The sequence below is a fragment of the Harmonia axyridis genome, chromosome 7 (genome assembly GCF_914767665.1).
Source record: "Harmonia axyridis chromosome 7, icHarAxyr1.1, whole genome shotgun sequence".
Taxonomy (NCBI): domain Eukaryota; kingdom Metazoa; phylum Arthropoda; class Insecta; order Coleoptera; family Coccinellidae; genus Harmonia; species Harmonia axyridis.
Window position 1 is genome coordinate 33,250,069 of NC_059507.1, and position 16,044 is coordinate 33,266,112.

Sequence of the window (16,044 nt, forward strand, 5' to 3'; positions counted from 1 at the left end):
AAAAAAGTTCTTTTTCTTCGAATTGTTATCTTCTTCAATATTGGTCGTTACCGTCGTTAAATGGTCTACCGAAATTTAAGTCTTTATTCTGATGGAATTTTATTCAAGAGAAAATTTATGAATACTTGAGACCCAGCGTCACTTATCCTGAAAAAAAATCTGATTTTTCTTCTCAAAATATTTCTTCAAAACATATTCTGACAAATTTTAGAATTGTTAAATTAGAATTGAGTTGAAATACATTATTGTAAATGAGATTGCCTGCAAATAATTCAACTTAAAGATAAAAATAAAATGGATAATAATGATAACGATAAATTTGGATATCAGGTATTGCATTGATTTGTTGAATAACAGGATGAGTTTTTGAGGTTCAATACAATATATAAACTGAATCTACTTACCTATTCATGTCATTTGGTGTGATATTACTTCCTTACTTGATATTGGATAGTTGATAGAATAGGAAGTATCAAATCTCTTTATCATTTCCGTACGATGTCTGCAATTCTAGAATTTCAAGCTTGAAATGATCTCAAACTATAAGGTTTGACCTAGTGATCGCAAATTATTGGTCCGTAAACACGATAATTCTTGAGCAGAAGAACTAGAAACTTGAACATTTTCTGGATACTAGGGGTGCATTAGATATGATCTTCTAAAAATTTGTGATTTGTAAGAAGAAATATCTCTTAATTCGGTTTGAACTCAGCAACTACTTGATGGTGTTCCCATATATAAGGATTGGTTTGGTTGATAGATTTGGCATGTACAAAAGATATGTCAGGGTTCCAAATATGCTTTCTTATGGTACTCCAGATGTTATAGGAAATTGGTTGTGATTTTGTCATTTACCCTCGCTCTAAAGTTTCTTGTCGATGCAAGGATTTTATGAAAGGTAATAAATGTTCCCTGTGTGTGGACAGCTTTATATCACTTGATAATTTTATCTTGAAACAGAATGTCGTTAGCACTTCACGAGAAATATAGAGAGGCAGAATTTTTTCTTGATGAGTTTTGAGATCTTGACTTAATAAAAAAATAATTTCAATCTTTATTTTATCGGAATCAATTGATTGCGTATGACATTCAGATATAAATATCAAGTTTTAAATACAATTTTCTCAGAAGTGAGAGATGCCACAGAATTCGGTGCAATGATGATGAAAAATTTGATAAGTGTTTTAAGTCTCGTATCCCAAATAACTTTTGTAATATCAACGGATACACCTATTATTGGTATTCTTTCTGAGGAGCCCCAAGCAATAAATGAATGTGTTCCAAATGTTGAAATAAACACTTACATAGCCGCATCATATGTGAAATTACTTGAGAGTGCTGGTGCTAGAATTATTCCTGTTTGGTGAGAGTTGAAATAATTATTGATTCATCCAGCAGAAAGTATATAAATGATGACAATTTGATTTTTCATTTCATCATTTACTTGGTTTTCCCTATTTTTTAATATTCATATCATTAGTCTCTCATATGTATGTTTATGTATATGTAAACTTTGATGATGAATATATATTATTATTATTATTATTATTATCAAATTCCAAATCAGTAATATCTGTCACATATATTCTTGATGCGGATGGATATCTAGATATTCGATACAAGAAAATTTATCCAGAAATTCGAGGCAGTTGGATTTGAAGTGAAAGCTCATAACCACTTTACAGAGAGGTTCACTATTATACATATAGAATCAAAAATATCTATACGAAATAATAATTTTTTTTTCTACTTCATGCGTGATAATTCTTAGATTTCTGCACTGTTGATGATAATTGTCAAATCCAGCAGTCATGCAAGCACTGTTTCGAATTCCCAAGAGCTGAAGATTGCACAAAAAACGTTTGGAACCATCTATATCAGGCTGGTCAGCGTGATGTTTGGGTACCAACGAGTTAACGCAAAAAATCTCATGAACCGAATTTCCATCTGCGAATTGCTGCTGAATCACAAAAAAATTGACCCATATTTGAAGCGGTTGGTGACCGTTGATGCAAAGTAGATCTCTTACGGCCACGTCAAGCGAAAACGGTCGTGGTAGAAAAGTGTGAGCCGGCGGAAACGGTGGCAAAGCTAAGATTTACGGCCAGGAAGGTTTTGCTGTGTGTTTGTTGAGATGGGCAGGAAATTATATAATATGAGTGACTCCTCTACTTTACAACTGTTGATTCAGAACTATACTGACCAAAATTGGAACGTCTGAAGGAATAATTGCCCAGAAGTGGCTAGCTTTGGCCAATAGGAGAGGAATTGTGTTCCATCTGGACAACACCAAGCCACACTCATCGATATCGACTCGCCTGAAGCTCAGGAAGCTTGGTTGGGAGGTTCCTATGCATCCACCTTATAGTCCGGACTAGGCACCAAGTGATTACCATCTGTTCCTGTCCATGGCTAACAATTTTGCTGGTGAAGAATTCGTTTTAACAGAGGCTGATGAAAATTGATTATCGCAATTTTCTGCCAATAGTGACGACAGTTTCTATCAGAGATACATACTGATATTTCCTTCAAAATAGCAACATGTTATCGAACAAACCGAGCGCTCAGAAGCTTCTGACTACACTGAACATGTACCTAACTATAATGAACAATCATAATTGCTTCAAAATATTATGGTCATTGATGCTGATAAAAATTTCATTCAAAAATATCTTCATACAATTTATTGTTTCAGGTTAGGACAGGATCAACAGTATTATGAACGTGTAGTCAGTTACACTAATGGGTGAGTTTATCATCTGGGATGCCATTATTATTGCTCACCTTTGACTTTGCCTTCATGTCTCAGCAATTGCAATTGCTGGCAAGTTGGTATCTTGGTATCTGGTATATACCAGATACCAACTTGCCAGCAATGTTTTCCTGTCAAATATGAACCTGATCGAATCAGTAATTATGGAAATAGTTATTACTTAGTTATCAGTATTTTTTTTTCGTTATTTTATATACCCATCCAAAATCTGTCGGTTGTGTATTCTCGGATGTATTGTATTTGTATTGTATTCTAAATTTTTCATGATCTCAGGTTCTTCAAAATGGAGAAATGGGAACAGCTCCTTAGGTACAAATGATTAATAACGTCCCCACTCCTCGCCTGGAACTTTTTGGGAATCAAATTCAGATGATCTTCTTTCTTTAGTGGACCATTGTTTGTATGCAAAATTTCATGTCAAAAAGCTGTTTAGGCGTAAAAGGGTTATAAACAAATGAACACATTCGGATTCATTCAATCTGTATGGAGATGAAAATGAAATTCAACGACAGAAAGGCATAATTATAAAAAAATAAGATGAAAATATTCTATAGAAGACATCTTGAGAATAATATCTTTTTTCCAGCATGCTTTTCCCTGGAGGATCAAACCGTTTCAACGAGACTAAAGGTTATGGAGAAACAGCACAAATTATTTTTGATATAGCCAAAAGGCATAATGATCAGGGAGTGTATTATCCTATTGTTGGTATATGTTTGGGTATGGAAGTATTGGCGTATACTTCAAACGAGAGCAAGGATATTAGAGTTGATTGCCAAGCCACGAAATTAACCCTTCCATTGGAATTCGAAGAAGGTCTGTTTCTTTTGAATATGTACTGAATAATAAAGATTCGGAAAAATTTTTTGATCATCTGAATACTCTGGAAATTGATTCAGGTGATTATGTTGGAAATTGTGTATGAATTCTCTCGGAAAAATCTGTTCCAATACTTCAAGAATGAACTTTCATTTTCTGATAATTTGGTTGTCATTTTGCTTATCTCCTCAATATGTAGGTACAATTTAATTTCAGTATGTTCCTAAATTGGAGGTTGAAATGAAAATGACAGATTCTTCGGATCAATTTAAGGAAAAAAGTTTTATAAACATGGACCCGGAAACGCTTTGTTATCGAGATACAGAGTGTTAAAAATTTGTTTTTCTTGCGAATTTTTTTCTTATCACCTTCCCTCTATAAGATATTTAACTTTAATTTGACATATATATTTCAATTTAAAGTTGTGATATGCTGATTTTTAATGCTAATCTACAGGATGATACTTTTTCTGGTACAGTGCCCATTTCTTTCCTCCAGAATTTTTTTTGGTAGACCACTAGTAGTTCAGTAAAAATAAAAATGTTAAGAGGAACTTTGGTCCAGTACTATAATTTTTGGTGTCTTGTAGTTTTGTCGTATCTGGTTCCGATTTCGAAAAAAATTATTCCTAACAACTCTCTAGTAATCCTCAGGAAAATCCAAATTATTATGAAGTTGAGCTGTGATGAATGAAATGAATTGATTATAAATTCTGGTACTTCCAATTTAGGAACACCCTGCATTTCTGATATTTTTATTTTCAGATTTCAGAGAGAGCAGAATCTTCAGAGATTTACCAAACGACATTTTGTTGGATATGAAAAATAAAAACGTAACATACAATAACCACGAATATTGCTTGACTCGTGAAGTTTTAGAATCGAACAATCTAACTGATAGCTGGAGGGTGGTTACTGAAAATGTGGATGTCAATGGAAAAAGATTCATATCACTTATGGAACATAAAAGATATCCATTTTATGGGTATCAGTTTCATCCAGAAAAAATTAAATTTGAATTTAACGAATCTTTCAAATTTCCACATGACGTTTATAGTGGTAGAGTGACACAATATTTTGCAGATTTTTCTGTTGGGGAATGTAGAAAAAACAACAATTCTTTTCCAGATAAAGACATCGAACATAGATCTTTTATCTATAATTTCAAGACTGTATTAAGTAGTTCCAATTGTACCTATTTTCAACTTTACTTATTTACCGGAGCTGATACAAAAGAATACCAACTCACTTGAATTTTATCATTCCATCACCAAAAAATGAATAACAGTTGAACAATAAAAGTGTTTCCTGAAAGTATATGTGTATTTTATGCAGAATTTTAAGTTAAAAACAAATTTTTCAATAAAATTTTCCATTTCCGTTTAAATGGATGAAGGAAATCATGTTGGGGAGGATTGAATCATTATTTACTCTGAAATACGAATAAAATTTTCAAAACTGACAACTCTAAATCTGTTGGGGTAGAAATGGGGGTGGAAATATTCTAGTAAATGTTATTATTGTCATGTAGTTTTCGAAAAAAAAGTAATGAATGCTCATAGGCTCATTAACAAATTTATGATAGTACCTATTGATATGTACAGATTTGAAAATTGTTATTGATTGTAATGATAAGGATTTTTTTACAATGGCGAAAAAAATTAACGCACATTCTGAAAATCTCAATTTTAATGGAAGTTAACTCTACATTGACTTTATAACTTATTTTTTATGTTCTCTCGGGAAGGTTTTGAACGAAACAAGACACATTAAATAGAAAAAAAATTCAGGTTTTCACCGAATCTTATGTGAAAGAAGAGAAATAAACAATTTTCAAAATACTGGAATGCTGATAAGTGATTAAATACTTGGTATTTCCACCCCTTGCATTAATTACAGCTCGGCAACGACGGTTCATACTCAAAATGAGTGATCTTAAACTGTTCTGATCTAATCCTTCCCAGATTTCTCTGAGTTGGATTCCTAAGTCATTAAGAGTAGCTGGATGATTTTCTGAACTTCTCAGCCTTCTATTGAGGTTGTCCCAAACCTGCACAATCGTATTGAGATCTGGACTTCTTGCTGGCCATTCCATTCGAGAGACTTCAACCTCTTCAAGGTACTCCTGAACGGTGCGCGCACGATGGGGTCTGGCATTATCGTCCATAAAAATGAAATTTTCATCAATGTATGGGGCAAATGGCACTACATGCTCTTCAAGAATGTTCCTTATATACCTATCAGCATTCATAGCTCCATTATCAACGACCACTAGGTCTGTGCGAGCAGTCAAAGATATTCCACCCCATACCATCCCCCGACCCTCCCCCGAAACCAGTAGTATTCAGGAAATTGCACTGAGCATATCTTTCATGTGGACGTCTGTATACAAGGGAACGTCGATCACAATGGTAGAGGCAGAATCTAGACTCATCTGTGAAGAGAACTCTTTCCCAATCAGCCTCTTCCCAATGGATATGCTCTCTCGCAAAATCCGAACGCGCCCTTCGATGGGCTGGGGTAAGAGCTGGGCCTCTTGCCGCGACACAAGGCCTTAAATCATATTCTCTGAGGCGATTTCTTATTGTCTGAGTGCTAATTTGCATCTCATGAGTTTGCTCAAGCTGATTTTGAAAGAGGCGAGCGGTTGCAAACCGTTGTCTCAACGAAGAAACTCACAAGTAACGTTCTTGAATGGCAGTTGTTACCCGTGGTCTACCCTGTTCTGGTCTTCGGATATTCATACCTGTCTCCCTGAATCGCTGCAACATTCTGGACACACTTGTATGAGTTACTTCAAACCTTTCTGCAATTCTTGTGTATGTCCTTCTTCTCGCAAAACTACAGCTTGGGCACATTCCTTTTGGGTCAAATTGCGTGTTTCGCGTTGCATAGCGATCGAGTGTAGAAAATCAAACGAAAGAAAAACTATTGATCACTAGAATTGATCGAGAACAACTGATTTCAGAATGGAGCCAATACATTCAAAATCTGATAATCTCATCTTTTTTTATTCCTGCTGGGAAAAAACATCTGTATTGAAGAAAAGCGTTAAAAGTGGATAACATATGCATGCATAATTCTGATAAAAATAATTATCATTGAGAACACCTTCAGTTGTAGAATAAATTTGAGATTTCCATAATGTGCGTTAATTTTTTTGCGCAGTGTATGAGTTGACTGTGAAACTTTTAGAATTTCGATGGCTAAAAAATATTTTTGATTGGTTGTGAAGCTGGATGATAGACTAACGATAATCTCTGCAAGATGAACGATTATCTTCTCAAAGTGGAGCACGCATGCCCAGTTTGAGAAAAACCTTGTGTTTCTAATAAATAACTATTATTGATTGATTGAAGTTAGTCTGATCTGTAAATCAAGCAACGGCGCGCGAGGTCAGTATCTCAAATGGTTAACATGTCTTGGAATCTATTTTATGTGGGTTGCTGATTCAAATTTGAGAATTCTACGCAATTCGAACTTTATGGTTCATCAATTGCAGCCAACGGGTGGTCATCAAATTTGATACAGTTCAATTTCGATGGAAAGTAAAACTTTTATCAGAATTCCCTATTGGACGAGTGAGCGAAAGCTGTCAGCGTCCAACATTTGCTCTTATATTACTCATATTACCGGTAATAACATAGTGGGCTTATTTTCCGCATCATATTGTTATACCTGAATCATAAATATTCTTCACAGCTAATCTTTATAATAATTTGGATTTTCCTGAGGATTACTAGAGAATTGTTGAGAATAATTTTTTTCGAAATCGGTACCAGATACGACAAAACTACCAGACACCAAAAATTATAGTACTGGACCAAAGTTTCTCTCTCATTTTTATTTTTACTAAACTACTAGTGGTCTATCAACAAAAATTCTGGAGGAAAAAATGGGCACTGTTCCAGAAAAAGTATCATCCTGTAGATTAGCATCAAAAATCAGCATATCACAACTTCAAATTGAAATATATATGTCGAAGTAAAGTTAAATATCTTATGGAGGGAAGGTGATAAGAGAAAAATTCGCAAGAAAAACAAATTTTTAACACCCTGTATCTCGAAAACAAAGCGTTTCCGGGTCCACGTTTATGAAATTTTTTTCCTTAAATTGATCCGAAGAATCTGTCATTTCCATTTCAACCTCCAATTTAGGAACATACTGAAATTAAAATGTACCTACACATTGAGGAGATAAGCAAAATGACAACCAAATTATCGGAAAATGAAAGTTCATTCTTGAAGTATTGGAACAGATTTTTCCGTGAAAATTCATACACAATTTCCGACATAATCTACCTGAATTCATTTCCAGAGTATTCAGATGATCAAAACATTTTTCCGAATACTTGAAAAATTATTATTCAGTTAAATACATATTCAAAAGAAACACACCTTCTTCGAATTCCAATGGAAGGGTTAATTTCGTGGCTTGGCAATCAACTCGAATATCCTTGCTCTCGTTTGAAGTATACGCCAATACTTCCATTCCCAAACATATACCAACAATAGGATAATACACTCCCTGATCATTATGCCTTTTGGCTATATCAAAAATAATTTGTGCTGTTTCTCCATAACCTTTAGTCTTGTTGAAAGGGTTTGATCCTCCAGGGAAAAGCATGCTGGAATAGTTATTTATAATACAAGTGCAGAAGGCATTGATATTCTTCCACGAGTTCAAAATTCAAAAACGAGCCACGAAGTGGCGAGTTTTGGAATGAACGAGTGGTAGAATGAGCCTTCTGTACGAGTAGTATACATTATTTTCTCTAATTCATTGCATTTTCATTGAAATTAAAGAAATATTTCCATAAATATAATTTAGTGATTTTTGTATTGAAAAATATTGGTTGGCAGAACTGATTTCTTTAAGGCAAATTGATGAATTGACAGATAAAGCCGTGGCGGAATGTTCGGAGTACCAACATAGAATAATAAAATATAACCATGAAAACTGTGCGTTTATGATAAATTCTCGCACGATTTTGTTCTACAAGATGTGGAAGAATGAACGGAATAACCACAGAATTAGAGAAAAAGATATTATTCTCAAGATATCTTCTATGAAATTTTTTCATCTTAATTTTTCATAATAATGCCTTTCTGTCGTTGAATTTCATTTTCCTATCCATACTGATTGAATGAATCTGAATGTGTTTATTTGTACATAACCCTTTTACGCCTAAACAGCTTTTTGACATGAAATTGCAGCCAACGGGTGGTCATCAAATTTGATACAGTTCAATTTCGATGGAAAGTAAAACTTTTATCAGAATACCCTATTGGACGAGTGAGCGAAAGCTGTCAGCGTCCAACATTTGCTCTTATATTACTCATATTACCGGTAATAACATAGTGGGCTTATTTTCCGCATCATATTGTTATACCTGAATCATAAATATGTTCTGAATCAAGTAGCAATTTAGCATTGCATGCTATTCCACATGAAAATTGTTAATGCCCCGTCTCTGAATTAATGTAATGTGGAATACTGTCCATTAATAAGGAATTTTTTCGAAATTTATAAGAGACTTGTGGCAAACCGATCCGCCTCCAGAGGGCGTTAACGTAACGCACTGTAATTTATAAGAAATTTCCAATGTCAGTCACTTTTCGAACTTATCTACATGCGGGTGCAGATCGGAAAGAGATTCTGAGAAAATACTTCTAGAAAACGGTACTTTTCATTGGAAATTTAAGATTTCTGCTTATTTGGTTCTTTTTAGTTTTTGCTTTATAGAGGACACTGCATATTATTATTTTATCTACTCCTATTGAATTATATATTCATTATTCAACTGCTTTTGAGCAATTAATAGTATCTATTAACAAACATCGTGAGTTATAATAACTCAATACTATAACTCACTATAATAAATCGGAAAATATGGATCTGTGCTTCTATACATCTCTGCTTCAATTCGATTGGCCGAAAGGGAACATTCCATTATTGTTATTGAGGGAAGGAATGTCCGAGAGAATGTCACTTTAATAATTTTGACGTTTTCAAATTAAGTTGATATCTAATTATTGTGAATGTTTTGCTGAAAACGATTTATTCAAAATAGTGAAGATGAAATATTATATAGGTATACATTTCCAAAAGACAAACAGCTAATGTTACCATACAGAATTACTTGCCCGAAAAAAATATAAAGGAGTTTGTGGCAGTAAGGTCATTAAGTCGTCGTTTACAGGGAATATTTTTTGGTATATTTTAATGCATTTTTATAGGCAACTATTAAGGGTTTTCAATATAGTTCTATGTCTGTACTCTGTACTGGATTCGAGCTAGCTGAAGCTAGTTCGATTGTGATTGGTGACACTAAGTTTCCATCTCTCTTGTAGTCGGGATCGAGCACATATGCTTATTTCCCGTTCCTTCTGTCTATATTCTAAGTCTGTATTTTTTTCTTAGTATTTATTGATATAGTCGTAGATAAAGTATAGTATTCAACTTGCGTAATGGTAATGGTCATAACTCACTTGATGAATTACAGCACTCGCTATGACCTACATTACCGCTCGTTGAATAATATACTATTACTGTCTATCCTTCCTTTAGAATTTCAGGTGAACAACCTCAATAAATAGAAACAAAAATCAATCTGTAATCGAACCCTTTTTTGCTTGTAAATAAGTAGGTGAAACAAAATTTAAAGTAAATCAAGCAAATTGAGTACTAGGAATTCATCAAGCAACTACTTGACTCGAAAATGAAGCTCGTGAAAAATTATATACTTGAGCTTGACTTGACTTGATTTTAGATATTTATTGCTTGACTTGATATCAAGCTAATTGATATTACTTGAGCTCGATATGCACGGGTCACATGGCATATATTTCTGCAATCTCGTGCGCGCTTAGACTAACTAAGGGGATTCCTCGAGCGCCAAAAGACTGAAGCATTCGCCAGTGTGACTTTATTGGTAATTTTCTCACATTTCTATGAAATCTTTCGGTAGATTTCGGTAGTTTCAGAAATATCTTTCCAAACTTGGCCAAAATGACTAAGGATTTTTTATCAACGCCAGCATATTCAGCTCCTGTCGAATGACAATTTTCTAGAGCTGCTCTTACAGTTACAAAAACCCGCAATAGGTTAGGCGACAAATCTATAAGATGCATCATGTGTCTTAGATCCTGGATGGAAAATTATGGAATCAAACAAAGCCTGGAGGTTTCTTTAATACTAAGAAACTTCATTTTCTTATTATTTTTTATTTTGTTCTGATTTATAGTGATCCAATGTATGCTTCTAGTTAAAAAAAGTTGATATGTTCAATTCTTTTATACAATAAGTTCAAAAAATAAAACACGAGGTTTCTTCTTATTTCATCATTTTTTTTATTAATGTGACACTACAAAATAACTGCTTGAAATCAAGTAGCTTGATATGATTCAAGTACTTGATAAATGAATACTTGACTTGACTTGAGACAGAAAAACTACTACTTGACTTGTGCTTGACTTGAAATCAAGTCAAGCTCAAGCCACTTGTGCTTGACTTGAAATCAAGTCAAGCTCAAGCCAAGTAGCTTGAAAATCAAGCCAAACCGTGAATAGCTATTGCGCACTGTGATAAAGCTGAATGGCAGATGACTTGTGAATGAGAGATGAAGAGCAAACATAATTCTGTCATTTTTGGAGAATCCTTTTTGTATAATCAATTACCTGTTTTTTTTTGTCAAAATGATGACAATAATCTATTTGAATAAATTGAATCAATAACTGAAATAATATGGGATATTTCCGAAAAAATATATCTTGAAAACTTTGGACACTTAATAGGCAATAGTTCCTCATTTTCTAAGTAACAATTTTGAGTTTTATCGTCGAACAGTTGAGAGACTTGATCTATCGAGAATTCCCTTCTTTACGATTATGAATATCTTTCACTGATCACCTATTCGAATGTAGCGATGAAAACGACTAATTTACAATTAGAACAACGGACGATAAGCCTCCATGATTTATTGCTATCGTTAAAATCACTGAGATTTACGTCACTGTTACCAACAGTCTTAAAATGTTAGAAATAAAACCAACATCGGCTTACTACTGGAATACATGGGAAAACTTTTTAATTACCGGTATTTTATGGTTCCATATAGATTATCTGTTAACATTTTCTTATACCTAGTTTTATGTTGACAACATTCGGTGTGTTAGTTGCCTACTGCCGAAAGATCTAAATCTTTTATGCTAAATGGACGTTCTCTAGAATACTATCGGTTATTTTAGAATGAAATTCTTCGTCAATATTTGCTGCTTTTTTCTTGTTTCACGTGGCAATGTTCAGACATTTTCATTTGAATTTTTCGAATAATTTTGTATATTGAAAACTGTTGGTTCATTTTGCGTTCTTCGAATTCAACTTCCTCCAGTTCTCATGAGCAATTAAATTTATCATAAACAACAAATATCATCAATCAAATTGGATTTTATAACTGAAGAACCGCTCTACTTGTAGCATCTCCCATATTTATTATAAATAAAACAACGCCCAGTTGAGGTTGATACTGAATAATTTATACATACGGGTTTATCTCCTTGTAGATGTATTTAACTGGGTGTAGGTCGTAAATAAAAACTCGGGCGTCTAAAGAACGAGAGTACAAGCAGAGAAATACACAAAAATTACCATCACGATTCATTTTTTTCTCACTTGAAATAACTCTTCATTAAGCTGTGTGAGGTAGAGCGCTGGCTTCTAGGGCCAATTAGAGAAACGAGGTCATATTTTTCTCCTTGTTATTCGTCTTGAATACCAAAATAGTCCCCACTTCGATCTCTATATTTTGTTGGTAATAACAGAAATCATATCTTATTCATGTTTGCAAATCAAGTAAATGAAGAACTCTAATATCATTTAACATTTTTTTCACTATTTAGTGTTGGAAAAAACTTCCTCTCTTCTGCTGGTTATGATTTTCGTCTATTCGCTTTTTTGGTTTAGGTAGTTCCCTTGTCTTTATTTTTCAAGGGGAATTTCAGTATATTTTTTTATTTCACTGTTTTCTCCTCAATAGTTTGAACTTTCAGTGGAGTTGTTTTGTTCTTTTTCTATTTTCTTCTAGTTTTTAGCTGAAGTTAAATTTTTAGTGTAGAGTTACTCCAGACATCTTGTTTATATTTTTCATTCTATCGTCTTTTTCCATTTTTTATCTTGATATTTATTCTTTTTGTTTATTTTGCTGTTGTACCTTCGAAGTATACAGCATCTGTTTTCTGTCTATACGTATCTTCCTGGTTATTGGTATTCGTGTTCCTCGAGTTCACCCTGAATTTTTGCTACTTTCTTGCGTAAAAAGCAAGCACATTGAGTTTTATTTATGCATGCTCAATGTGCATATTATATTCGAAAAAAGCTGAAATTCTCATGAAAGCCAACCTATATACCAGAAAACATCGCTTTCGTGTAAAGTTTATACTAAAAAAATTAAAAATTCATTTCACATATTCTATGTGGCGACAACTTGATAAGTTCAACCATATTAAAATATAAAAAGTGTATGTAAAGAGTATAATATTCAATATTAAATACATTTTCAAACAAGCCAGTATTTCAGCATTATTGAAAACAACCGTTATCCAAAGTTCTATCATAACTCGAAATCTAAAAACGTTTTCGGATTTGAATTTACGAGAAAAAAAGAATTGAAAAATTAGTGCCATCCGTTTTCTTCAATCTTCGAAAGTTCTCGAAACAACTAATTTTGCCCACCCTGTACTTTAATAGTTCCTAGACGAATATTAAAACATTCTGAATAATGAAGTTGAAATATCCAGAAATTCTCAGTACCTAATAAAGTCATCAGCATACTACCGTGAAGTATCCTAAATCATTTTATTATTGAAAGTTTATTGAAAATACTATTGATGATGACATTTAGAGGCATTTTATGTCTTCGACTTGGATTTTAAGACCACATCAATTCAATTTCTTGACATTGATTTTTTTTTTGGAAACCTATAAATGAAGGAGATGATGATCGAATCGCTTCCTGTTCTCATTGGAATGAGAAGTTATAGTATCTCACAGAAATTCCACTGGATTACATTATTTTAATTTTCTTTTCCGGATTCAGATTATGTATTTTCAAGTGGTTCTGCTTCTGCAAAATTTCGTGTAGAAATTTTTTGAAAATGAGGTACATTTTTCACATATTTACTCTACTCATCAATGTTCGATATTGGTTTGAGCTCATCTCAAAGACTGGCAGTGTTTCAAAAAAGACATTTTTGGGAAGGAATAGTAAATAATTCTCGATTTTTGAGCCGGGAATGGTCCCAAACAATTTAATGCGTAATTATAAATTATTCAAATTCCGTAATCTGTCAATTTTCGTAACAGTCACATCAACTGCCAAGATACAATGCAAATGTCGCTAGGATGTTTATTTATTTATTTAATCAGACGGCAAAGCCATTTTACATTGATGCAAAAATTTTAAGAATAACAAATCTTCATTATAATATATAAGAACATAGATAAACAATTACATAAGTATCACAAGAAATTATTCATAACGTTAAATTTTCCAGAAATATACATTATCGAAATGAGATAGAGTTATAAGTATCTCACAGAAATTCCACTGAATGATGTTATTTTAATTTCCTTCTCCTGATTCAGATTATGTATTTGCAAGTGGTTCTGCTTCTGCAAAATTTCGTGTAGAAATTTTTTGGAAATGACGTACATTTTTCAAATATTTACTCTACTGATCAATGTTCGATATTGGTTTGAGCTCATCTCAAAGACTGGCAGTGTTTTAAAAAAGACATTTTTGGGGAGGAATAGTAAAAAATTCTCGATTTTCGAGCCGGGAATGGTCCCAAACAATTTAATGCATAATTATAAATAGAACAAATTCCGTAATCTGTCAATTTTCGTAACAGTCACACCAACTACCAAGATACAATGCAAATGTCGCTAGGATGTATAATTTATTTATTTATTTAATCAGACGGCAAAGCCATTTTACATCAATGAAAAAATTTTAACAATAAGGAATCTTTATTATAATATTTATGAACATAGATAAACAAGTACATGAGTGTCACAAGAAATCATTCATTCATTCATTCATTCATTCATTCATTCATTCAGAAATTAATAAAAACATTTTTGATAATGTATATTTCTGGAACATTTAACTTTTTAAATGTTCCAGAAATATACATTATCAAAAATGTTTTTATTAATTTTGGGCACAAAGCAAAATCAGATCTGAGTGCTTCTTCATGGTGAATATAGATACTAAAAATATATTAGCCTGACATTTGTTAGCTAGGCGAAGAGCTCTAGATAATGAACTGTGGACACTATAATTTGTTGGCGCAAAGCTAATCTGAATTTTTCATTGAATTTCGAAAATATTTCACAAAACTCGACTGAAATAGAAAAAATATTGTCTGAATCTCCTTGCAAAAAGCAATTCCAACACTCATGCATTCGAAAACTCGCTTCTTCGAATTCGTGTTGGAATAGGAGCCCATTCTGCAACTTGGTTTAGAATATACTATTAGTTTCGTGCAAAATTGCAAGCTTATCATATATTTCCGTAATAATAGATCCTACCGATTGTTCATTATGCGTGTAGATGTATAATAATTACAAATCTATACAAAATTTAATGTGGATCCCTGTATCAGAACCATAGAAAATCAAATTAGAATAATAGAGAAATAAGTCAATATTTCGGACTAGATTGAAAGTTGGAATTAGGTTTTTATGGAATTTTAATATGTAAAATAATGAATCGTAAGCCATGTACTTAGATAGACAGTTGTCTTCAAGGGTGTAAGGCGCATGAATGAACAAGCGCTCAATTATTTATAGTAATACTACATAAATTACTTCAGTGGCAGTGTTTCAAAGAAATTGTAGAAGTAGAGTACTTTCGAAGTGATTATTCTTTATGGATTCGATTTCCTGAGAATCAATCACCTAAAATCTCGAATTTTGAAATTCCTGTCAACAAGTCATAAAAAATTACGTACCTACAAGTTTTGGATGGCATTTGTGTCTAGCCCAAGACTAATTAGATTTCTATAAGAGATTTCACCGAAAAGTAAACACACTAAACATAAAAACCAATCAGTCTAATCAGATAATTAAATCGAAGCGTTAAGGATTTCCTGCGTGAGACAGAAAAACATCGATTATATTTTAATATTACAGTTTTATGGCGATCAACATCGAAGATGTCATAATGACAAGATTCTAGAAAGTCGGTCGAACATTTTTAGTCGTGGCGATTATCCAGTCACGCATTCTCACTATAAATATTATTGCTACAGCAGATGGACGCTTGAAATGTTCAACAAGAACGTATACATTTGTATTATTTGTAATGCGTTTTATTTGTGTGTTTCGCGCTTTACTTTCCATTGAAGTCTCCAGCAAAAATATTTCGGATACTACGAAATATTGCAAATT

General features: G+C 33.0%; 1 protein-coding gene across 1 annotated transcript; it reads left to right on the plus strand.

The window, feature by feature from the left end:
• Positions 1 to 1,116: 1,116 nt before the first annotated feature.
• Positions 1,117 to 4,903, plus strand: LOC123684929 (gamma-glutamyl hydrolase B-like). Its single transcript, XM_045624447.1, has 4 exons — positions 1,117 to 1,363; positions 2,696 to 2,746; positions 3,360 to 3,589; positions 4,357 to 4,903. Exons 1-4 carry the CDS (start codon positions 1,158 to 1,160, stop codon positions 4,842 to 4,844), a joined length of 975 nt encoding a protein of 324 aa, XP_045480403.1. The 5' UTR covers positions 1,117 to 1,157; the 3' UTR covers positions 4,845 to 4,903.
• Positions 4,904 to 16,044: the final 11,141 nt, after the last annotated feature.